The sequence below is a fragment of the Onychomys torridus genome, chromosome 8 (assembly GCF_903995425.1).
Source record: "Onychomys torridus chromosome 8, mOncTor1.1, whole genome shotgun sequence".
Lineage (NCBI taxonomy): Eukaryota > Metazoa > Chordata > Mammalia > Rodentia > Cricetidae > Onychomys > Onychomys torridus.
In genome coordinates this window covers 72190745-72217114 of record NC_050450.1, presented here as the reverse complement: position 1 = coordinate 72217114, position 26370 = coordinate 72190745, and the positions used below count along the sequence as shown (strand labels likewise).

At 46.3% G+C, this 26370-nt stretch overlaps 1 protein-coding gene across 4 annotated transcripts; it reads left to right on the top strand.

The window, feature by feature from the left end:
- The first annotated feature begins 921 nt into the window (after nucleotides 1-921).
- Dusp14 (dual specificity phosphatase 14) lies at nucleotides 922-21411 on the top strand. Of its 4 annotated transcripts, none has more exons than XM_036194463.1 (3): nucleotides 922-987; nucleotides 18486-18569; nucleotides 20137-21411. In XM_036194463.1, the coding sequence occupies exon 3, from the start codon at nucleotides 20233-20235 to the stop codon at nucleotides 20827-20829; it is 597 nt and encodes a 198-aa protein (XP_036050356.1). In that variant the 5' UTR covers nucleotides 922-987; nucleotides 18486-18569; nucleotides 20137-20232; the 3' UTR covers nucleotides 20830-21411. The 4 variants fall into 4 exon arrangements, with proteins under 4 accessions (XP_036050356.1, XP_036050354.1, XP_036050357.1 ...); XM_036194461.1 differs by lacking the exon at nucleotides 922-987 and adding an exon at nucleotides 1080-1201; XM_036194464.1 differs by lacking the exon at nucleotides 922-987 and adding an exon at nucleotides 1385-1448.
- Nucleotides 21412-26370: the final 4959 nt, after the last annotated feature.

Below are 26370 nucleotides of genomic sequence, written 5' to 3'. Positions count from 1 at the left end.
GGAAGGAAGGAAGGAAGGAAGGAAGGAAGAGAAAGGGAAAAAAAAAAAAACAACTCCCAAGTTTTTCCTTGAGGATGTCATAAGCTGTAAACTCCAAGTGTGGTGTGTTCTCCCTCTATCTCCTTCCCCCATACTCATGACTACTAGTTTGACTTCTGAAGTTCTAATGCCAACTATTTGCTACAGTGAGGACATGGCTCAGGACCCGGCACCAAGTCAGGACTCCTGGAGTCAGTCTGACTCACTGCAGAGACGGAAGGAAGTCTTTTCTACCTCCCTGTGTCCCTGGTGGAGGGGAGAGCAGGGTGCACTAAAGAAAGTCAGTTTGCATCTACTCATTATAGGTGGGAAGACCTAAAAGGGGAAAACAAAAAACAAAAAAACAGACCCTCCAGAATAAGCAAATAAATCTCAAGGGATCCATGTGTCAGCCCTGGAGGTACCTAGGAGCATGGGTGGGCACTGTCGGTGTGTCGGTGTGTCGGTGTGGTGTCTGTGGTTTGGGGGTAGGGAGGGGGGTCCTTTACCTCCTTTGGAGTTTCCCAGTTACTGCAAACTGCCCGCACCTGTCCATCAAAACTCACCCAGCAGTTGACCGAAGAGTGAGTTAGGGACTTGTTGGCACACGCCTTTAATCCCAGCACTCGCGAGGCAGAGGCAGGAGGATCTCTGAATTCGAGGCCAGCCTGGTCTACATAGTGAGACCCTGTCTCAACAAACAAACAACAAAGAGTGAGTTTGCTCTCACCCTTGGGTCCGCACCCCCCACCCCACACACACACCCCGGGTGTGTGCGTGGGGGAAGGGTTGTCTCGCGCAGGGGAGGAGGCGGGGGTGGCTGAGAGGTGGTGATTAGTCACTGACTGAGACGCTCACACCTTTCCTCCCGTGTTTTCCTGCAGTTACCTCTCTGCATCTGGACAGAACCCTCGGACGCCAAGCCGGCCTGGAGGACAAAGCCGCGGCGGGGTCTGCGAGCGCGTCCAGGTGAGCAGGCACCGGGGCCGGGACGCCCCGCCCGCGACGCAGCGCGCACGCGCAGCGCCCGGAGCTCACGCGCGTCCCCGCTGCGGGCCCGCGCTCGGAAGAGGGCGGCGGCGCGCAGGGAGCGGGAGGCGAGCGAGGCGGGCCGCCAGAAGCCGCGAGCCGCGTAGCAGCACGGACCCGAGAGTGAGAGTGGCCACCGCAGCCGGGACGCTTGGTACGGGGTGGGGGGGACGCCAGAGGGAGCCGCGTCCGCGCGACCCTCGGTTCTGCAAACTTTGTGCGGATGCCCGGCGGCCTCGGGGCTCAGGGTGGGAGAGGCTGGGGCTCCCGGACCTCAGCTGGCGGGTCAGCATGCACCCGCGACCGGCGCCGCCTGCCCCTGGAAACACTTGGCTTTCTGCGATGCCAAGTACTCAACTTGAGCGTCTCTCCGCGGTGGTAGATTGGTGCGCAGTGCTCACGTATGGCTCTTATTTCTCCTAAGTCTCCTTGCTCGGGAGCGAAGTTGAACTGTGCTGAGCTTGGGGTAGGGGAGGGAGCCGAGTGGTGTAGCTGCCTTACGTGGATTGTATAACTACCTTGTGTTGAAGTGGATGTTGCCAGTGGCACCGGCTAATGTTGTGGTAACTGGGCATCTTGGAGGCAAGGGGAGACGGGGTGGTTTACCAGTAGTCTCACTGTCTAGGGACATTAAAAACAACACCTTGTACTTTCCACTCAGGAGAGCCTTACGGCATTTGGCTTATATTCGCTGGTTAGTTTTCTGTGGGGTTTATAAGAGGTAGGTGGCAGAGCTGTGCTTTCCCGTTTTGCAGATGTAAAAACAGAGGCAAAGATTCTGGTTCTTAACTGACTTTAACGAAATGTGGTCCAAGAGTTTTAACGCAGTTTCCTGCAATTCTTGCTCCTAACTAGCCACTTCAAAGTTTAATGGGATACCGGAACATCCTCCCTGAGGTCAATGAAAGGTCAGAGAGGCCAGGGTCAGTGGTCTGCAGCTGCAGGCTTACGCCACAAATCTAAGTGTCCCTTGGAGAAGATGCAACTTTTTTTTTTTTTTTTTCTAATTGTTTGCTCCTTAAAAACGGAAGAACAAAGGTACTGTATGTATTCTTTGCAAAGTTGCACTGTGTTTAGGGCTGCAATTTTGCCATTGTCTTTTGTGGACTCATAAAGGGCACTTAGTCTCAGTTCCTTTGAGGAACGGAGGAATGAGGCTCCCCCAGAATGAGTAACCATGTCTTCCTCGCCAGAGACACCTTAAGAATTCACATCAGGTCAGATGAGGGCCGAGAATTCCCAGGAGGAGGGAGGAAGGAGCCCGGCACAGGCGGCTTGACACATGGGCCCCACTCCTGCCTCCAGCTCTGACTCACCCTCTGACGCTGGGGGAGGAGAAAAGCTGCTTGGTATTTTTGGCTTTCCCCCATAAAACGGGAGACAGTTGGCTTCATTCGAGTCTTCTCAGCATCCTTGTCGAGCGTGACTGAGCCAGTTCTCCTCGGAAATCTTTGCTACTGGCTGACTGCAGGTATGCATTCTGAGAGATCCCTTAATCGAATAGCATCCAGACAGACTCCTATCCAAAGAAATGGCTAAGAGGCTCTAAGTCTGGGAAAATCTTCAAGACTTTGGGATTAAAATCATCGTTAAGAGAGAGCTCTTAGGTGTATGCCTTTGCATGTGGCATGTGGGGTTTTTTTTGTTTTTTTTGTTTTTGTTTTTGTTTTTGGTTTTTGGTTTTTCAAGACAGGGTTTCTCTGTGTAGTTTTGCGCCTTTCCTGGAACTCACTTGGTAGCCCAGGCTGGCCTCGAACTCACAAAGATCCGCCTGCCTCTGCCTCTCGAGTGCTGGGTTTTGTTTTAAAACGAAATGGATTCAAAATATTTTCTCAGCATCACAGGAAAGGCTTTGCTCATTCTGTATGAAAAGTTAAAAACTTTACAGATGGGGACCTTGTCTTCCTGTAATCATCCTCAAAAGAACAGCTGGGTGTCTCTCTGTTGGTTTGTATCTTGTAGACTCTTCCCAGCATTTTCATAGATGTGTATTTGCATAAGTGATTTGTTAACAAAATTATTTTAGAGTTGACTGGTCCTGTTTATAGGGATTTGATTTCTAGAACAGGTAGCATGCTTTTTAAGTACAATTGATTGTGAAGTGATGTCAGCTCTGATAGCCCCTTAGTCTTCTCCCAGGGACAGGCAAACGAGCCCTTCACAAACAACTCGAGAGTAATGGAATCTCTATGATGCCTGGCTTTACTCTCAGGTGCAAAATGGAAACTTTCCTATTAAAACCCAAACATGCACGACCAACAGCCACGGATTGTCTTTGCTGAGAGAAGACACAAGAGGGAGCGGAAGGCTGGGAGAGTTGCTAAAGCAACCGAGGCGGCCTGGGTATAAACTTACAGAGCTGGCATTTAAGGTGGTAGCTTCATTATTTATGATAGCTTCACCGGGGACACAATAGAAAACATTAATGGGGGTCACGGTCAAATCGGCAGCGGCAGGAAAAGGGTTCGTGTTACACAATTCATGTCAGCAGTGCATGGATTGACTTAGCGAGCATTTTATTGAGTAGTTTTGCTGTTCCAGAGGCACTGGGCTGAGCACTGAGGCAGAGGGCCGATGAGGGCTCTGATCATAGACACGGAGTAACAGGGACACTCAGAGAGGACGTGCGCGTTCTTTCCCTGGGCTGGCCAGAGTGGAGAATGTCTGGTAGTCGATGATGTATTTACTTAACCTTTGAAATGTGACTTACAAAGATAAAGGAATGCACTGAAAAGGTAACTTGATGAGTTATTTTAGAGAAAATGTAAGTGTAACTAATCTCGTAGGCCAAGAATCAGACTCCATCTACTCCCCCCCCCCACACACACACACACCACTACTTTTTCAGGACAGCCAATTACTATACCAGCTTTAATAGAAATAGTCTCCTTTTTCTATGGCTTTAAACCTCCTAAGTACAAACCTCTAAACAGCTCAGTAGTTCATTCCTTTTTCACCTTATGTAACATTCTTGTACATCATCTTGTTTGTCTGTCTGTCTGTTTATTTGAGACAGGGTTTCTCTATGTAGTCATAGCTATCCTGGAAAACTCACTCTGTATAGACCAGGCTGGCTTTGAACTCACAGAGATCTGCCTGCCTCTGCCTCCCAAGTACTGGGATTATAGGCGTGTGCCACAACACCAAGCTTAGATCTGTCTTTTGGTTGGCACTACATATCCACACATACATATGTATACATCATATTCACACATACATATACATATACATCATATATGTACACACAGTACTATATATACAGACACAGGCATATAGATAATTGTGTAGATTCATGTACTATAGTGTTTAAGTTTTTATTTGTACATTTCTCTGTGTGTGAGTGTTTCATTGGCATGTTTGTCTATGTACTGTATGTGTGCCTGGTGCCCAGGCAGGCTAGAAGAGGGTGTCAGATCCCTAGACTGAAGTTAAAACAGTTGTGAGCTGTCTTGGGGGGGCTGGGAATTGAACCTGGGTCCTCTATCATCGCAGCCAAGTGTTCTTATCCATTGAGCCATCTCTCTAGTCCCTGCACTATTTTTTTAAAGATGTATTTATTTATCATATATACAGTGTCCTGTTTGCATGTATCCCTGTAAGCCAGAAGAGGGCGCCAGATCTCATTACAGATGGTTGTGAGCCACCATGTGGGTGCTGGGAATTGAACTCAGGACCTCTGGAAGAACAGCCAATGTTCTCTAACCTCTGAGCCATCTCTCCAGCCCTGCACTATGATTTTTAAAGCTTCATTTATATTGTTTGAGATTGTAGTTGATTCATTTTAGGGTGAACATTCCTCAAACTGTCTGTCAATGTTGATGAACACCTGGATTGTTTGTGGCCTTGGGCAATTATGAATAGTGCTGGGTCAGATGTGATGCTCCTTTCCCAATTTACATTCCTCCAGTGCTATCCACCTTGAAGTCATCTGTGTCGCTGTGTTTGCTGTTAACCACAGTCGGCTTGGATGTTTAAGTGAATAAGTGACATGGGGTTGGGGCTGCTCTGGTTCCTGCTGTGTCACACACCGATGTGTTTATGTGCATGGTGGTTTACCTGCATGTATGCGTGTATACCACATGCCTTCAGAGGCCAGAATAGAAGTTCTAGACACTTGGGACCCAGCAGGTGGGTGCAGGAATTGAACCAGGGTCCTCTGGAAGAGCAGCGAGTCTTCTTAAGCACTCAGCCATCTTTCCAGCTCCACTAATGTGTTTCTATTTATCTGTGTTAAGGTCTATGGTTTTAGTCTGGCAGTGGTGGTGCATACCTTTGATCCCAGCATTTTGGAGGCAGAGAGGCAGGTAGATCTCCAAGTTCAAGGCCAGCCTGGTCTACAGAGTGAGTTCCAGGATAGCCAGGGCTGCACAGAGAAACCTTGTCCCAAAAAACTAAAACAAAAAGTTCTATGGTTTGGGTTGACATATCATTTAAATACCAGAGACAGTTTTCCTACTGCACTTAGTTGAAAAATACTCAACAGAATCTTTCTACTGGTTTTATTTGACAATTTATAGTTACAGAAAATTTACCTATGCAAAATGAGGAACTAAAAATAGAAGTCTTTAAAGGCCTTAAGGGATCCTACTCCTGGTGAATGCTCTAACGGTGGAGTTCAAAGTGTGTGAAGTGGGCATGAACTCAGACCCATCCTTGGTCAGGGACCCTGAGGACAAGGACAGACACGTGTGTGTGTGTGTGTGTGTGTGTGTGTGTGTGTGTGTGTGTGTGCATGTCACTAAGAGGCACAGAACACAGTCGCACACAGCGCCTGCAGGAATCAATGGTACACATTGTCAATCTAAGTGTTCCCCTCACTCTTCCTTCGTAAGTAAAAGCAACTTAGAATACACTTGCCACAGAGCTGTCCTGCTTTCGGAGCACGCTTCGGGCAGGCTTTGGTTTGCCTGTGTTCGGCTTTGCTGGCGGGAGTTAAAGTTAGGGAGGTGTGGGAGGAAGGAGAGGCATGAAGTCATCACAAGACATGTACCAAACTCTGGTCTGTATTGAGTGCCTGTTACATCTCCTCTGTCCAGAAAGCATAGGTTCTGTGCCCTGCCAGCTGAGCCAGGAGACTCTTGCTCACAGCCTGAGGGATGAGGCAAGAATGAGTTCAGAGTTCCTTTCTAGTTCTTCTGTAAGGCACCGTAAAAAAGACGCTCTATTACGCTGCTTTTGGCTTTTATTTACATATGCCACAAAGACGACTTTTTTTTTTCTTCTAAAAATTTTCTTTTTTCAGATCTGGCTTTCAAGAAAAGATGAGTGGGAAGGAAGGGAAACCCCCTGGGACGCTTTGATAACCTTGACCCTGCAGCTGCTGCCAGTCACTTGCCAGTGACTTTTCAGTGAGGCTGGCTCTGCTCCTCTGGGCCCTTTAGTGGTGACGCTGACAGGGAGCATTTCTTGTCAAGTTTGTCAGCTCTTCACTCCTCCTGCCATCCCATAGTCTCTGGAGGAAAGGGCCCTTTTGAAATCCATGCCTGGTCAGGCCTCAGATTGATGGCCTGTGGCAGGCTTTTTTTTTTTTTTTTTTTAATTTTCTTACTTATTTTTGATTTTGAGATTTATTATGAGACTGTATCATTTTCCCTCTCCTTTTCCTCCCTTCAAGCCCCCCCATGTCCCCCTCCCTGCTCTCCCTCAAATTCATGACCTCCTTTTTCATTGTTGTTACATGTATATATGGATATGTATACACACATCCTAAGTGTATTCTGCTCAGTCTGCACCCCATTATTTGTATGTGTGATTTCGGGGCTGACCATTGGGCCCTGCATGCTCTTCCCTTGGAAAGACTGTATCGCAGGCTTTTCTGACTCCTTGATCTTGGAGTTTGTAGCTGTACAATGAGACAGCTTTAACTAGACCACTCACTTGCATGGCAGAAAGGGCATGTGAAGCTCCAGCCTTCTTCTCCTTGGGGGCGGGTGGAGAGGAGAAGGAGGTGGTGGGTGTGAGTTTGCCACAAGTAATTAGGACACGCTGGTGAGAATAGGATTGGGGGCGACGCTGTCCTCATACAAATTACATATACACTTGAAGTTTGGGGGTTTGGGTTTTTGTTTTTCAGTAAAGAATTCAGCCAGGTGTGGTGTCCCATTTTTATAATGCTGGCACTTGGGTGGTAGAAGGCTGGAGCATCAGAAGTTCAAGGTCATCCTCTGATAGAAAGTTTGAGGGTAGCCTGGGCTCAGGAGACAAAAGGCACTATCAAGTCGAAGCCCTCTTGGGCCCCTTTTCTTCCTCCCTCACTGAAACAGTGTCTGCTTTGAATTCCATAGTTTCCATCCACCCTGTTTATTTTCTTATTTATGATACTGTGTGTGTGGCTCACAACAGTCTGTAACTCCAGTTTCAGATAAACTTATGACCTCTTCTGGCCTCTTCTCATCCCTGATGCACACACATGATCCACAAAGACTGTAGGCAAAACACCCCTACACATAAAACAGTTTTTAAAAGTTAAGAAGGAAAAATGGAAATTAACTTGTCAGCACTCTTTTAATTTGGTATAAACTATACCCCCCACACACACACATACACACACACACACACACACACACACACATACACACACACACACATACACACACACACATACAAACACATACACACATACACACACACACACACATACAAACACATACACACATACACACACACACACACACACACACACACACACACACACACACACAAATTGGGTCAGGTATATGATAAATCCGTGGAGGGATAAGGGTGAAGTTTGCTGCTGGAGTTTTTAGGACTCTGATCTGGTCTAATTGCACATCAAAGGGTAAGCTGGCCAAGGAATGATCACTAACTCTGAAGGGCTTTCTTTCTGAGTACTTAGTTCTAATTTCAGAACCCTTTTGTTTCCTTAAAGTAATAGCGTTAACTTTTGGGGACCGAGATCTCGGCAAGACATCTTCATTTTCTGGTCCTGCTTCTCAGGGACAGTCCCAACTTTATCAGCGTTGAGGACTTCTGGCCTTTTCTCTTTTTAAATTACCTCAGCTTTATGTGCTATTATTTAATCATGTTTACATTTCACCAGGCATCTGTGGCTCACTTTTTTTTATAAAAATTTGCCAGAGCTGAGGACCAAACCCAGGACCTTATGCTTGCTAGGCAAGGGCTCTACTACTGAGCTAAATCCCCAACCCCGTGGCTCACTGTTTTATTTGCTATTTCCATAAGATCCTAAGGTATTATTTACATAGGCTGTTGCACAGACTATTTCAAGTTGACAACAAACAGGTGTGGATGTCTTCATGGGCTCTCGTCAGCATCTCAGTGGTTCCGTTTGTATCGTCTTTTCACAAGGAAAAGACGATTCTGGTGCTTTAGGACTTTGAGATGTTAAAATCTCGAGGATGGAGGATATGAACACACACTGACCGTATAGTCCTTAATTCTTTCTCACTGGACCTTTGGGGGGTCTTTAGAGTGGCTGGTCTGCTGTGGTAGGAGTTGAGAGACAGTCAACAGTGCCCAGCTGGTGGCAGGAGGTCCTGGTCCCAGAGGGGTCACTCGTGTTTCTGGTCCCTCATCTGGGAACCACAGGAGAGTGATAGCATCTTTCTGCTGCTCTGCAGGCTCCAGTAGCTTCTGCAGGGGGACAGGAGCTCTCCTTTGGCTCGGCCGGGGAGTGAGCAGCACCTCCCGCATTGGAATGTGGATGTAGATCACCTAGCATCTTGTGACCTGCAGCATTTGATCTGTAGCTGTTGGGATATTGCCTGAAAGTCTGCATTTCTGTCAAGTGTGTGGAGAGGACCTGTGCCGCTAGCTAGCACACACAGGGAGTAGGAAGGGGCAGTAGCAAAGGGCCTGTGTTCTGCATCTAGAGTCTGGAAACGAGGGTCTTGAAAGGCAGTAAGAGGGGCTGGTAAGATGAGTTAGCAGATCCCAGGAACCCACATGGTAGAAAGAGAACCAACCACCTCTTGACCTCCACACATGTGCCATGGCATGTGTATACCCAGACACATGTACAGTACACAAAAATAAAATATAATTTTAAAAAGAGTAAGGCAATAATGACAATATATTCTTAATGGATTGAAGAAAGAAGCATGTTAGTCTAGCCTGAGACTCCATCTGCCAAGATCTGGATATGCTGGAGGCTTGGTTTTCAGTGTGGCCATGTTGGGAGGGTGGAGCTTTGAAGATGTGGGCCTACCACAAGGTAATTAGGTCACTGGGGCAGCACCCTCAGATTAGGGATTGGTGCTATTTTAGAGTAGGCTCTTGAGGGTGAGTTGTCCTGGAGAGTCAGTCTGGCCCCGTCCTGGTCTCTGTCTTTGTTGCGTTATTCCACGTCTCCCACCTTGATGCTACCACATTGTGATGCAGCTAGAGGCAGATGAAGCTGGCCCCACATGTGAGCTACATAAACCCCATTGAGGGGATTACTGAGAGAAAACCCAGGGCTTTGTGTCTTTCAAGCGTGTATTTCTGCCCCTGAGGTATATAACCAGCCCTTGACGGAGCACCCAGCCTCCGGTATTTTGTCATGGCAGTAGAAAATATACTGCTGTAGCTCCCTCAGGAATGACTGGGCTTTTGGCATTGCTGGCTGATTTGACTTGGCTTTAATCATGGGTTCTTCCTTCGCATTGCTACAGGATCTGTTGTTTGCATCCGCCATCTGAGTCACTTAATGTTTGTCTCTTTCCATTATTCAGTTGTTTTTAGAAGGGTGTCATGCCTTTCGTCATGGTGATAAGATTTTTGACAGCCCTTTTATTTTTGGGACAGGGTCTAATGTAGACTAGGCTGTCCTTAAACTCACTATGTAGTCCGGGCCATTAACTCCTGGCCCTCCAACTCGCCTCCCAGATGCTGTGATTGTATATATGGCCACCACACTCTGCTTCCCAGCACCCAGGCTATGGACCTTTAATGATCTGTTCACAGATTCCTGTAGACCAAGAACCCGGACCTTGTATAGTGGGGACAACTTGTATTTGCTTCATAATGGCTAGGTCCTCAGTGGGCAATTAAAGTCAGGAGTGACATGTGACACCTGGTCCATGCTCAGGTGTCTTACATATCTAGTCACTGATCAGCTGGGACCTCCCCTGGGCTGTTGGTTCGAACGCCTACATGTAGCCTGTCACATGGTAGCTGTTGGACTAGTTTGGGCTTCCTCACAGCATAGCACCTGAGTTCTAAGAGCAAATCCTGGTTAGACCCTCACCTTGGAAGCCTCGTGTCTGTTCTGTTCTTTTGTTTTTTTGGTTGAGGCGTTCACAAACCTCTGGGTTTCTAGGGACATGAGCCCCACCCTGGGAGAAATGTCAACATTATACTTTTGTTAAATAACTCAGTAAACACTGCCCTATAAAGGAATGACCGTGAAGTAAGCACCAAGCTGGATGAGAGTCACTGTTGTACAATTTAAGAAATTGTGTTACTTTTGTTTATGTTTTATTTGTTTAACTGTGAAGCTGTGTTACTGTGCCTGTCTAAAACACCTGATGGTCTAATAAAGAACTTAACAGCCAATGGCAAGGTAGGATAAAGAATAGGCGGGGCTGGCAGGCCGAGAGAATAAATAGAAGGAGAAATCTGGGAGGAAAAGAAGTAGCCAGAGAAGGAGGAGGACCCAGGGGCCAGTCACCCAGCTACATGGAGTAAGAAACAAAGAAAGGTGTACAGGAATAGAGAAAGATAAAAGCCCAGAGGCAAAAGGTAAATGGGATATTTCAAAGTTAAGAAACGCTGGCAAGAAACAAGCCAAGCTAAGGCTGGACATTTATAAGTAAGAATAAGCCTCTATGTGTGATTTATTTGGGAGCTGAGTGGTGGACCCGCAAAAGATTAAAAACAACCAACAACAAGTCACACTTGAAACCTCAGTTCCAGGTTAGGCTTGGTGGTGCCCATCTGTAATTCCAGCACCTGGGAGGGGTAGGCAAGATCAGGGGCTCAAGGCCAGTGTAGACTACATCAGATCTTGTCTGGATCTGGTGACTTAGGCCTGTAATCCTGGCAACTTGGGAAACTGAGGCAGAATTGCCATTTCAAGGATTGCCTTGACTGCAAAGTGCATTCTAGGTCAGCCTGAAGTAAGAACTTAGACTCTGTTAATATAAAAAGATAAACAAAGGGCTGGGAAATTAACTCAGTGGTAGAGTGCTTGTATGTGTGCTGTTTGGTTCTCAGTACTACAAGAATAAAAAAAATTCCAGGTTACCTTACGGTCCCTGCTGAGTACAGCCCTCATCTCACAGAGTTGCCTGCAGTTTTTCATTGTATCCCAGCTTGGACAACCGATGGATTTACCATATAGAACCACAGTTTTTGCTTTTTGGATCAGTCTCACACTCTTTAGCTCATGCTGGCCTGGAACTCACAGCAGTCTTTCTGGCTGAGACTCCTGAGTCCTAGGATTACAGGAATGAGATAGTATGCCTGGCCTAGAAGCAGACATCTTCAGATTTGTAGATCCTATCACTATTCTGGATCTCCCTGCTCCCATCAAACACGGAGCCCATCTCCTTATCTGGGCTGTGATGTGTTCTCCATTTGCATTTAGCTAGTGTCATGCAGTGGGTTTAGCAGATGTGTCCACACAAGGTCAAGGAGATGCTCAGCTGGTCTCACTCGACAGGCAGTTGCTTGGTAGCTGTCTCACACTCAGGGACTGTTGGTGGCTGAGCCGGATGGAGCTGTCTAAAGTGTTCTGTTGGTTCTGGTTTGGATTTTCTGAGATGGTATCTCACACTATAGTCCAGTGCTCACTATAGCCTAAGCTGGCCTCAAACCCACTGCAATCCTCCTGCCTCAGCTTCCCAAGTTCTGGGATTACAGATGTCTTTAGTTTCACATGTACGGTGTGTATTTGTCCTCATCCAAGAACACTTGTATCACTTCGGTAGTATGGAGGAAAAACAAAATGGCCTCACCTCCTACTGTGGACTGTCAAGGTGCCCCACTCAATCAGCTCACTTTTTACAGTTAAAAGCAACTTATGGATTTTTTTTTTCATTTTACTTCAACATGAATATTACACCATAGTTATTAGAATTGTATTAATGTTCTGTCAAGTGTTTCCTTAATGAAAGATTATCAATCATGTTATGATTTTTAGGCTGAGTATGGTGGCCCATGCCTGTAATCCAAGCCTTTGAGAGGTGGAGGTAAGATGATCAGGAGTAGTCAGCCTCAGCTACATAGTGAGGTCAGGGCTAGCCTGAACTAACCTGAGACCCTGTCTTAAAAACAAACAAAGTGACTCAACTTTTCCTTCAGTGGTGCACATTTGTGGCTTAATAGTGAGAATAAGTGAGAAAAGTAAGATTTATCACTGTGTAGGCTAAAATGCTTATTTTAAAAGGAGTCACCTAAGGTTTCATGGTTTGTTTTTTACAGAACTAGATAGATGCTTAATAGGAGGACAAGATGTGATTGTATAGCTTTTGGGTATAAAGTAACAGTGTTCTAGGGGCTGGAGAGATGGCTCAGGGCTAAGCATGCCTTTTGCTCTTGCAGAGAACCTACCTGCAGTTCCCAGCCCCCACCTATCTCTAGCTCCAAGGGGATCTAATGCTGTCTTCTGGCCTCTGTGGGCACTCACATATACCCACACAGACAAATCTCGTGTGTGTGTGTGTGTGTGTGTGTGTGTGTGTGTGTGTGTGTGCACCCATCTATATTCTCTTCCCAGCCATATGTACTGACCCTATGACACTCCTAAAGCTACAGTTATTTTATTATTTTGTTTAATTAAATTTTAAATTAAAATATAATTACATCACTTCTCCCTTCTCTTTCCTTCCTCCCACCTCTCCTATATCCCATCCGTACTCTCAAATTGATAGCCTCTTTATATATATATATATATGAACAACTGTGCAAATACAACCTGCTGAGACTGCTTTTGTTTTGGGTGTATATGGTTTCAGGACTGATCACTTTGTACTGGATTACCAGTTATGGTGCTCATCCCTGGAAGAGATTATTCCCCTCTCCCAGCAGTCAGTCATTAGTTGCCTGTAGGTCTTGGTCTAGGGGTGGGAACCTGTAAAAATTTGCCCCCTCCTCATTAGCATGCTTATTTGGTCACGGTTCATGTGTTGTTCAGGCAGCCATTTCTAAGAGAGGCAGTCACACAGCAGACTTCCTGGTCCTCTGGCTCCTAGAATTTTTTTTGCCCCTTCTTCTTCGATGTTCCCAGAGCTGTGATACAGATGTATCCACTGGGGCTGTGCTCCTTACAATCCACTGATCTCTGCATTGTATCCAGTTGTGGTTTTCGGTCATGGTCTCTGTTTGCTGTAGAGAAGTGTCCTTGATGAAAGGTGGTAGTCACATTCATCTGGGGGTATGAGGATGAGATTTGGAATGTAGTAAGGAATTAAACTGGTCTAGCAAAGTGATGGTAGTAGATTCTTTTCTTTTCTTTTTTAAGATTTATTTATTATGTATACAGAAGAGGGCACCAGATCTCATTACAGATGGTTGGGAGCCACCATGTGGGAGCTGGGAATTGAACTCAGGACCTCTGGAAGAGCTGTCGGTGCTCTTAACCTCTGAGCCATCTCTCCAGCCCGTAGATTCTTTTCTAAGGTCCATGACTTCACCAGCCCTGGGAAGCTGACGAAGTTTCCAGTACCAGGCATGATGTCCCTCCTCTTGAGCGGGCCTTAAGTCCAATTAGACAGCTGTTGGTTGCCACCAACGTGTGAGCACCACTTACTGCACCTTTGCGGCTGTCTTGTCATGCTGGTCATTATGTGGTTCGCTGGTGTCACAGCTGGGCAGGACTGTTAACCGCTTCCCTCCCTAGGCAGCTTGCATAGGACTTTCTGGCATTATGGAAGCTAGGCTGCAGAAAGGAGGCTTCTGGGGCAGATCCAGCTCAGTAGTCTGAGTGCTGTGTTCGAAACATGTGTTATCTTCAGCAACCGGGGCTTAACTTCAACCTCTGAGAGCCATCCAAAGGCAACAGCAAGAGTCTGTATTGGTTTCGGAGTCATTTGGACCCTGACCAACAACTTAAAAGATTTCTTGTGATTGGTACCAGTTTTGTAGACTATGGTTCTTATGGGGAGCACTGTCAGCCTAAGTGATAGAACTTCATATATAGTATGTATATATAATATATGTATATGTACACATATATAACATGCATATAATGTATACAACATATATGTGTATACACACACACACACACACACACACACACACACACACACCGTGACTCACCCCATGGTCCAGCTAGGAGTATTTTAAACCATTTTGTAGGTCTCTCTAGCTCTCCTGCACCAGGGTGGCCACTTTCTGCATTTTCAACAAGAGAAAAAACAGCAGCAGCTAGGATCTTTACCCCTTTAACTGCTAGGTCTAGTGGCTGTCAACTTTCAGAAGGAAAGGCCGCATTGGTGACGCTCGTGTGGATGCTCTGAACAGGCCGTGACTCCCAGCCGCTCTCAGCCACATTGGCACTGACCCGGGTGTGGATTTCCAGTGTGTAACCACAGGACAATTCTACATGCCCAGAGCTCTGCGTACCAGGAGCAAGGGCAGCTGTTGCTGTGCTGAAATGTTACTAAGACTACAGACGGGCCCCTGCGAGATACTCACACTAAACTTGGTTGGTTCCTAGCGCTTGATGCTTGTTATTCTGAATCCAGGGCATCAGTAGGTTGCCCTGGCTGTTTCTGAACTTGCTGCTGTCCTTCTGTGGCTCCTCCTGAGTGCTGCATTATAGGCATGCACTGTGCCTGGCATCCCAGACATCCTTATACCTGATTTTTCTGTTTTGTTTTGAGATGGTATGCTATGGCTGATCTGAACTTGCTATGTAGACCAGGCTGGCCTTGAACTCAGAGACCTGTCTGCTCTGCCTCCAAGTGCTGGAATTGAAAGCATGAGCCAAAGACACATCTGTGTTTTAGGACAGCTCTGCTTTCTTGCCTCTGGTGTACTGTTGCCGTCTCCTTGGTCAGGAACCATTTTCCCCTGTAAGAAGAAAGCTTGGGAAGGCTGAGGTAGACACCACGGTCAGCATCGTGGAGGCTCCCATAGGCCAGTGTGCAACAGTGGAGGGTTCTGCTCACTCGGCCCTGGGGCAGTCTTCGATCCCACACACAGGCCAGACTTCCCACCTGTCTCCCAGCACACATCTGCTAAGTTGATTTTATGTACCTAAGATGTAATACCTGTGGGGCTTTTCTATTCTTTATGGTTAGATTCTGCCATTCTTAGAACTGGGTCAAACGAGGCTGCTTATGCCCACCCAGGGACTGCTCCTTGTGTCCTCACGCCTGCGGCCGTGAGGAAGGTTCTGTGCCCTGGGTGTGTGTGTGTGTGTGTGTGTGTGTGTGTGTGTGTGTGTGTAGGCTGTGGCAGTCCTCTGTTCTGGACACTAGGTGACAAGCAGGAGGAGCGTAGCCCGTTTTGGCTCAGGCTCGTCTGTCAATGTTTAAAGGGGTCCTCCCTGACTGCTGCCATCAGGACACTGTGACACGGGTGACGAGGACATAGCGTCCCACACAGTCCCACAGAGCAGCAGTGTGTGGTGCAGAGCTAGAGGCTGCTTCCTTTTCTTTTTTTTTCCTTCTCCAAGTTGCAATCACCCTGCCCTACACAAACATGTGTTTTCCAGCCTGTAAGGGGCAAGGGGACTTGACAGAGAAACATCTGTGGTACCTGCCTTCTGAGCACTTGCTGGCAGGTGTTTTTCTAAACCTTGTAGCCAGCTTTGGCGTTTTGGAGCAGGTTTGCTGGCACAGGACTGGCGGCCGCGGCAGCAGGAACAGAGCATCATGTCTGCCTTGCTTGGATTCTGCCTGGAGGACGCACAATCTGTCCTCCCAGTTGACGCCAAGCGAGCACATGAGCAGTAACAGGTGAGGCTTGGCCTCCAGCCTGCCTCTGCACAGCCCGGGACCCCGGAAGACCATCCTACTGAAAAGGCCTCCAGCCTGGGCACCCAGCTCAGGAGGACTGGTGGCCTCCTAGATGGCAGGATTATTGGGGAGAACACAGGCTGAGTTCCTCCTAACTAGGCAATGAGATAGCCATGTGGAAATTTGAGTGGAGAGTCCTCAGAGCTTTCAGCTTTGCATCTCTTGCCACAGTGACTTTGTTCTTTAGAATTCTGCCCGGGGAAGACCTCACAAGCTGCTGGCCTACACACCTTTTACACCCAACACATTCATCTCCTTACTTCATCATTCCTCTGCCTCCGCAGCATACACTTGTACCTGTAGTCCTCTGCAGACCCCTGTGGCATGGGCCAGCTCTTGGTGTGGAGCTCCAAGGAGCTGTGAACGGCTAAACCGGCTGTCTAGTTCCCTGTGGTGTTTTTGTATTGTTAACTAACACACAGCTCACGTGTGGAGGTCAGAGGAGAACAACCTGCCATGTGGGTTCTGGGGAAGGACTCAGGTCCTCAGAAGAAAGAACCTTTACCTGCTAAGCCACCTTGCCAGCCACAGAACTAAATTTTTTTTAAAGATTTATTTGATTTTTTAAGATTATATTTATTTATTAGGTATACAGCATGTATAACTGCAGGCCAGAAGAGGGCGCCAGATCTCTTTACAGATGGTTGTGAGCCACCATGTGGTTGCTGGGAACTGAACTCAGGACCTCTGGAAGAGCAGTCAGTGCTCTTAACCTCTGAGCCATCTCTCCAGCCCCCAGAACTAATTTTTAAAATTATTTATTTATTTTTATTTTATGTGCATTGGTGATCTGCCTGCCTGGATGTCTGTGTGAGGGTGTCAGATCTTGGAGTTACAGACATGTAACCGCTACATGGTTGCTGGGAATTGAACCTGGATCCTCTGGAAGAGCAGTCAGTGTTCTTAACCGCTAAGCCATCTCTCCAGCCCCTCAGAACTATTTTGTTTTGTTTTTTGTTTTTTTTTCTTTTGCTGGGGTGGATCTGAGGAGTCACACATGCCAGGCAAGCACTCTACCACAGAACTAAATCCTAGCCCCCATTTTTTAAAACCACTTTATTATATTCTCTTTGCTTTTGTTGTTTGCAATGGAGACAAGGTCTCACTGTGTAGCTCAGGCTGTCCTTGAATTTGTGATCCTTCTGCCCCAGCTTCCTAGTGCTGGGATGATGGGTGTATCTCACCATGCCCAGCTTTCAACGCTGTCTGAAAGTGTTAAACCTCCATATCATGGAACAGTCTTCACTCCTAGGTGTTTAACCAAGGGAGGGCACCTTTGTTGTGCTTTACTCACAGCAGCCTTAAACTAGAAACAATCCAGTACTCATCAGTAGGTGAGCAGATAAAGAACCCACAGGGTGTATTTACCTTGCAGAGCACTTACTACTCAGCAATAAAAATGGAGTTAGGCCCAGCATTGCTAATGAGTCTCATCCTATGCTCAGAGAAGCCAGGCACCCCCAAATTTACAGGGCTCTTATAGACAACTTCAAAGATAAGTGTGATGGCACATGTATGTAATCTCAGTACTCAAGAGACCGGGGCAGGAGGATTAAGAGTTTGAGACTAGCCTAGGCTACATAGGTGGTTCAAGGCTAGGCTTGTAGTTAGCTAGGGCTGCCTAGTAAGTCAGTGTCTGTCTATCTGTCTCTCTCTCTCTCTCTCTCTCTCTCTCTCTCACACACACACACACACACCCCAAAAAGGAAGATGAGGGCAGAGTGCAAAGAGGAACGGACATAATGGAACATGAGGATGTTGAGTAGGATGTGTGGGTATTTATTGTTTTAAAGGTCCTGTGTCAAAACTATGGTGGTTATGTCAGTTTATACATCATTTACATGTGAGCCAAGCTGTAACTGAACATGTAAGTGTGACATTTACCTGGGTGAGGCGGGGGATCTGTGTGGGAGGGAAGCCCTTTCTGGAGACGGTCATGGTGCTTGTCATGCTACAGAATGGACAAAGGCTCGAATGGGGAAGAGGATGGACTTTCTTCAGCTTGCTCTCCTGAGCAGCGGGGCCAGCTGTTGGCGCTGCTGGCCAAGGCCCTGCTGTGATGTTGTCCTGGACCACGTAGGAAGATAATGCTAACTCCACCCCACCTCACCTTGTACTTCTGTGCCCTGTCTCATAGCTTATCTTGCCACTTGCTCTTGCTTCTCTGTGCTTCCTGCTGTGACTTCAGGTCCTCATGCTCCTGGGACGACAGCAGGTGCCAAGAGGCTATGGCTCAGTCTTACAGAGGCCTGGAGAGCACTCTGATGCCTTCAGTGGTATCATGTGATGTGGTCCCTGAATTACCTTTGTCTCTGTCATGGCCAAAACTGTAGCTAGTGCTTGCAGACTACGGGAGACTTAGCTGGTATATTCCTTCAGTCACACCAGAAATGTTCAGCAGACCCCTGCTTTCAAGATTCATCCCAAATTTGATTTTAGCAGCAAGAACCCAGGAGGAATCGCAGGGGACTTCCTGACTAGCTACATCCTTGCCTCTTTGTCTTCCTACAGATCTGATTTGTGTACACTAACCACTGTTTACCTAAGACGTCTGGATCCAGACCAAGGGCTCCAGCTCACTGGGCTCCTCAGCACGTGAGTACCATGGTGCTGCCACTACACAAGCTGGGATGTTTGTCTGGTTGAGCACTCAGGTTTCCCATGGCACCAGGCTGCTGTTACATACTTGTCAGGATGCACCAACTATGAAACATGTTGGTTTGGCAGTGAGACAGTGGTATGTCTGCAATCTCAGGAAGCCAAAGTACAATAATTATCTTTTCCTTCTTGAGACAAGGTCTCCCTGAGTAGCATATGCTACCATGCCCAGCTCAATAATTTCCTCTTCTGTTGTTACAAATACACACCGATATTTTATAGTAAACACTTTACTAGTGAGAAAACATAGACTTCAGATACTGAACTAAATTTAATGTTAATTCCAGCACATCCCTGGACCCAGTAAAATTCACCTGGAAGCTTAGAATTGGCAGAGGAAGATAAGGTTATTATTTACATTACCCAGGGTCAGCTCAGATAAATTCCCATTTAGCTGATTGACAGTAATAAAATTTGAAGACCATGCATGACCTTTAAAACTGAGGGTTTAACTCTCTTGGTACTTATTAGCATGTTTGAGGCAGGCCCTGATTCACTCTCTAGCACTGTATACATACACACACACACACACACACACACACACACACACACACACACACACACAATGAATGACTGGGCCTTCAAATTGCCTGGGATTATTTTCATGGAAAGGCTACAGTAGTTTACCCAAATTTAATCAGGCTTCCAAAGTATTCATGTATTATAAAAATTCTAAGAAATAGGCATCTTGGGGCTGATGAGATGGCTCAGCAGGTAAAGGCGCTTGTTGCCAAGCCTGATAAACCTGAGTTCGATCCCTGAAATTCCTGTGCTGGAAGGAGAGAACCAATGCCCACAAGTTTTCCTCTGACCTCCACATGACCCCTTCTCTATACACACAGACACCCCGCACAAGAGGTAAATATAAAAAGTATTTTTAGACAGTAAAGAAGGGAGGTGGCTTGGCTTTTTATTGTTGCTAGCTTCCAGTTAAATTTTGTTGTCCCACGAAGGCAGTTTATTACCTACCTTGTCTGATGTGGCATCTCTTTCCTACACCTTCTTCACAAGGTCTCGATGTCTAGAATTAGGTTTAGGAAAACATGGGGTGAGGAGCACATGATGCTGGGGCTGTGGAGTACCACATTTCAGATTCCTGGACAGGGACGGCAACTTAGTGATGAGGCACTTGCCTAGCCAACTTGAGTCTGGGTTTGATCCCAAGACTGAGAAATCAAGGAATGCCCCTCCTTCAGCAGGATTCTGCCAGATGGCTCTTCAGGAACCAGTTAGGCGTGTTTTCTGTCTTTAACTTTCCTAAAAATAGGATGACTATTTAGGGCTTAAAAAAAAAAAGCAGCTCAGTTTTATATTGATTTTTACATATTGGCATCGCAGGCTACATTTCCTAATAGTCAATAGAAAATGATTTATATATACTTACTACAGAGAATGCACTATGCCTTAGAAAATAACTTCCTAATTCTTCCCCTTCCCCCAAGCACTGGAGGCAGCTGTGGTAAACATGCCATGTCAAGTTCTGACAGATACCTGTATCTTGCAGGAAGGAGGCTGCAGTCTTGAATTCCCCGGTGGAGGACGGACTCCACCATTCTCTAGTCTTGCCCCCTGATGATGATAGTGTGACTGCGGCATCTTCATGAGCTCCAGAGGTCACAGCACACTCCCACGGACTCTCATGGCCCCTCGGATGATTTCCGAGGGAGACATAGGGGGCATTGCTCAGATCACCTCCTCTCTCTTCTTGGGCAGAGGCAGTGTGGCCTCCAACCGGCACCTCCTCCAGGCCCGGGGCATCACCTGCATCGTTAATGCTACCATCGAGATCCCCAACTTCAACTGGCCCCAGTTTGAATATGTTAAAGTGCCTCTGGCTGACATTCCTCATGCCCCCATTAGGCTGTACTTTGACACTGTGGCTGACAAGATCCACAGCGTCAGCAAGAAGCATGGGGCTACCTTGGTGCACTGTGCTGCAGGAGTGAGCCGCTCGGCCACTCTCTGTATTGCGTACCTGATGAAATTCCACAATGTGTGCCTGTTGGAGGCATACAACTGGGTGAAAGCCCGGAGGCCTGTCATCAGGCCCAACGTGGGCTTCTGGAGGCAGCTGATAGACTACGAGAGCCAGCTCTTTGGGAAGTCGACGGTTAAGATGGTACAGACACCCTATGGCGTCATTCCAGACGTTTATGAGAAGGAGTCCCGACACCTGATGCCTTACTGGGGGATTTAGTGCTGCCACGGCCGGCATCCACAGCCCTCAGCAATACCAGCATCTGCCACAGTCTCCTCCCTCTTCCTCTCTCTGGTTCTCCCGCCAGTTTTCGACACTGGGTGTTGGGGTTGAGGCGTGGAGGGAGACACACACATTGCTAGTAACGTTTTTCAAAAACTAGCATTTTGAGATAGCAAACATGAACATCTTTAACTGGCCTTCAGTCGTTTATAACAGCTGGGACAGTATAGGAGACTGTTCCTGCTTTCCTTCTGGCTCCAAGCCTTTCGGAGCCTTGGCAGGTGCAGGAGGAAATCCTTGCGAAGATCACTTTGGGCCCTGATTAACCCTCTAGAGACCAGCTTTGCCCATGGCTGCTAGCTGGACAGATGTTTAGGGGATATCAAGGCCATCTCAGTCCCTACTGGATTAGCCTGGTCCTTTCTTTTCCTCTGTTATTTAGCGATTCTGTAAGTTAAGTTCACCATTGTTATTTAGTTGATAAGTGATTATGAAAACCATTGCAAAGACCCTCTTAAAATCAGTGTGCCCCAGGACTATATTAGCATTATTTTTAATAAACCTATCTGCTTAACATAAGCCCTTCACTAATTATTTCAGGAATGTGTGTGCATGTGCGTCAATGGAAGAAATTTTCCAGACTGTTCAACTGTGGCCATTAGGACGGTCATGGTCAGTACTTAAAATAGAAACCCCAGTGGAATCACGTCAGCATTTCACACCCTTGCGGACATCAGTATCATCTGCATGTGGGAACCGTGTAGAGTAGGTGCATCCAACCTACCGCTTGTGAGCAGTAAGATCCCAGGATAGCTGTGAGTGCGGTCCTGCACTGTAGCAGACAAATGTCATGTCACAATGTCAAAAGGTTGGGCACCCTGATGGCAAGCACACATATGGATAAAAGGTGTTGTGTTCCATTTTGCTGGGTAAAAATCAAAGTGTACCCAAGTGCCAAGTCCACCATCAGAGAAACAGAAGACATGCCTCTGCTCACCTAGTAACATAAAGCTGTCTATAGCTAACCTCAGCATAAGCAAAGAGCAATGGCTTCCCTGAGCTTTGTAACTGTTCACTGTTCGCAATAAACCTGCTGGCACAGCCCATCAGGGAAGCAGCAGAAGTTAACAAGCTTTCCTAGGTGGCTGCTGGGAGGCCAGGCAGCCCCTGTCCAAGGGAAGAGCCAGTCAGTGCTTTTGCATTTGATTTGCCAGGTTGTGTGTTCTTCAGGGAATGGTTTTCTGGCTTGCTAATCTGTGTTAAACAAAACACAAACATAGTGACATATAAAAAGGACTTCTATCGTGCACATTTTACCTGGTTAATGGCAGTGTCTTTCCATCAAAACTTTACCTTTTCTTGTTTTCTACTGTTTATCCACCCTTCTATGTACACATTATCTAAACAGGAAATTTAAAACAGTTTCTCTGGGAAACCAGAGGTGCATATATGCAACATTAGCACATGGCCAAAAACAATTCAGGGAGACTGGCTTTTTTTAGCATGAAGCCAAGCTTTATGTCAGACAGTCTCTGTCTGAATAGGAGCCCCGAGCCCCATAGTAATCATTGTACTACAGAAAGAAAATGCATGCTGACATTCTTTGTAATTCAGGAAATCTTTGCTGTGAAAACCCTGGCAAGGGCTGGGGAGATGGCTCAGTAAAGCACTTGCTGTGCAAGCCTAAGGACCTGACTTCATTCCCAGAACCCACATTTTAAAATGCCAGGTATGCCGGGCGGTGGCGGCACACACCTTTAATCCCAGCACTTGGGAGGCAGAGGCAGGCGGGTCTCTGTGAGTTCGAGGCCAGCCTGGGCTACTGAGTGAGTTCCAGGAAAGGCGCAAAGCTACACAGAGAAACCCTGTCTCGGAAAAACAAAACAAAAGACTGTCTCCTCATGCCTTATATACCTTTCTCTGCCCAGCCATGTCATTTCCTGTCTCAATCTTCCTAGTGCTGGGATTAAAGGTGTCTGCCACCACTGTCTGGCTGTTTCTCTCCTAGACTTGAGTCAATCTCATGTAGTCCAGGGTGGCTTTGAACCCACAGAGATCCAGATGGATCTCTGCCTTCCGAGCACTAGAATTAAAGGTGTGTGCCACCACTGCCTGACCTCTATGTTAATCTAGTAGCTTGTTTTGTCTCTCTGATATTCAGGTAAATTTTATTAGGGTACACAATATTTATCACCATACTCTGTCCCCATTCCCAGGGGTCTAAATAGACCTTGGTGGAACACCCTGCTTTCCTTCCTCCTGTGGACTCCCTCACCCCACCCCACCCCATCTCCATTCCTAAGTGTCAGCTCCCAATACCAATAAACACATTTTAACTGGAACCACCAATGGCCACACCTAATCAGGATCTGAGAAGAGGCCAACACTCTCCTAAGAACTAGAGAGGACAACAGAAACCAAGAACAAACACCCACCCAACAAAGACAAGACCAGATATCAGCACCTAGAATGATAACCTTTCCAATCCCAAATGCCTAGACATCTGTGTAAAAACACAGTAACAGCCAGGACACATTTCCACTAGAGCCCAGCAACCCTACCACAGCAAGCCCTGAGTATTTCAACATAGCTGAAGCACAAGAAAAAGACCTTAAAATAGCCTCTGTGAATATGATAGAGGTCCTTGAAGAGGAAATCAATAAATCCCTTAAATCTATGAAAATACAAACAATGGGAGAAAATGAGAAAACAAACAAAAATAGTTCAAGACCAGAAAATGGAAAAAGAATCAATAAAGAAAACCCAAACTGAGGGAAATATGGCAATGGAAAATTTAGGAATTTGAACAGGACTCTCAGAGGCAAGCCTTGCCAACAAAATACAAGAGTGGAAGAGGATCTCGGGTATTGAAGACGTGACAGAAGAAATGAATACCTCAGGGAAATGTTCAGTCTAAAGCAATCCTGGCCCAAAACATCCAGGAAGTCTAGAACACTATGAAAAGATCAAGTCTACAAACAGGAATAGGGGAAGGAGAAGAAACCCATGTCAAAAGCACAGAAAATATTTTCAACAAAATCATAGAAGAAAATTTCCTTAACCTAAAGAAGGCTGTGCCTGTCAAGATACAAGAAGCTTACAGAACACCAAATAGACTGGACCAGAAAAGAAAATCCCCTTGGCACATACTAATCAAAACATTAAGTAGCCGGGCGGTGGTGGTGGTGCACGCCTTTAATCCCAGCACTCGGGAGGCAGAAACAGGCAGATCTCTGTGAGTTCAAGGCCAACCTGGTCTCCAAAGTGAGTTCCAGGAAAGGCGCAAAGCTACACAGAGAAACCCTGTCTTGAAAAACCAAAAAACAAACAAATAAAAACAAAATAAAAAACCACTAAGTATACAGAACAGAGAATATTAAAAACTGTAAGAGAGGGTTGGGGATTTAGCTCACTGGTAGAGTGCTTGCCTAACAAGCACAAGGTCCTGGGTTCAATCCTCAGTTAAAAAAAAAAAGAGAAAAAGACCAAACAACATATAAAGTTCAACAGACTCCAGAGGACCACAGACGACAGCCCAGACTACCCAGCAAAATTTTCCATCACAGTAGATGGAGAAAGCCATAAACCCAAATGTAAGCAATTTTCTATCTATAAACCCAGCCCTATAGAAGGCCCTAGCAAGAAAATTGCAACCCTAAGAGGTTAATTAACTATGCCAGGTAGTGGTGACACACACCTTTAATCCCAGCACTCAGGGAGGCAGAGGAAGGCAGAGTTCTGTGAGTTTGAGGCCAGCCTGGTCTACAGGGTGAGTTCCATGACAGGCTCCAACGCTAAAAAGAGAAACCCTGTCTCAAAAAAACTGAAAACAAAACAAAAAACAAAACTTTAAGACACTAGAGAAAGGAAGTGAAAATACCAGAAGATGAAATCCTATGTACATGGATTGATAAGATTAATATATAAAAATGGCCATCCTACCAGAAGTAATCCACTGATTCAATGCAATCCCCATCAAAATTCCAACACAATTCTTCACAGATCTTGAAAGGACAATTTTCAGCTTCATGTGGAAACACAGCTAAAATAATCCTGAATACTAAGAAAGCTGCAGGAGGTATAACCACCCTCAATTTCAAGTTATACTATAGAGCTACAGTAATAAAAACAGCATGGTATTGACACAAACATAGACATGTTTATCAATGGAATCAAACTGAAGACCCAGATATAAATCTGTATGCCTATGGATACCTGTGTTAGTGTCCACTAGAAGTCCCATAAAAGACCACCAGACACGATGCAATCAGCAAGAGCGTTTACTATCTTGAGAATAAAGTATCAGCATCCTATGGTCGCACACACTCAACATAAACACAAAGACCCCCAAGAAAAGCTTGCAGGCTCTTTTATAGACAACTAAAGGAATTCTACAAGCAGTGTGATCATTCTACCTAGGATTGGCTTATGCAAGTGCCAATCATATCAGTACATTTCTAACTGGTTAGGGCTAGCAGGGGTAGGCTAAGAGCTTCTCCATTCTTGGGCAAGTCTGGACAAGTCTCAGGCCCTGTTCTTATTTGGTTATTACCTTGAGGTACCTGGGGAGGGGAGAAAAGGAGTTGGCCCAGGCATACAAGTAATTTTCCTCATTCACTGTCAGGAGCATTGGTGACTGATTCCCCTTTGCCTATAAACCGAGGCCTAGTTCTTAACTGAGTTATTAGGGGCTGTCGTGATATCTGCCTGGCCCTCTCAACCCAATTTTTTATAAAGAAGCCCGGACCACTCAATAAAAGACAGCATCTTCAACAAATGGTACTGGTCAAACTGAATGGCTGCATATAGATGAATGCAAATAGATCCATTATCTTATCATGTTGCATAAAACTCAACTCCAAATGGGTCAAAGATCTCCACATAAAACCAGATACTTTGAACCTGATGGAAGAGAAAGCGGGAAATAGCCTTGAACTTATTGGCACCAGAAAAGACTTTCTGAACAAAACACCAAGATCAACAATTAATAAATGGGATCTCATAAAACAAACTTCTGCATGGTAAAGGACACTGTCATTTGGACAAAGTGAGAGCCTATATAAGGGGGAAAGATTTTTACCAACTACACATCTGATAAAGGGATAATATCCAAAATATATAATAAACTAAAAAAAAAAACCCTAGATATCAAGAAAACAATCCAATTAAAAATGGGGAACGGGCTGGGTGGTGGTGGCGCACGCCCGTAATCCCAGCACTCTGGAGGCAGAGGCAGGTGGATCTCTGTGAATTCAAGGCCAGCCTGGTCTACAGAGCTAGTCCAGGACAGGCTCCAAAGCTACAGAGAAACCCTGTCTCGGGGAAAAAAAAAAAAATGGGGAATGGATCTAAAAAGAGGTCTTAGGATCCTGCCCTCACTCCTTTGAGTCTGGCGTCTTACATCATCAGTGGGTGAGGGTGACTATGTACCTGCCTTAAAAAAGCTGGATGCGACCCCCACCCTCTCTCTGTTCCTGCTCTGCTCCCTCCCCCCAGGCCTGGCTCTCTCCTGCTTTTCCACGGTAACCAGCACCACCA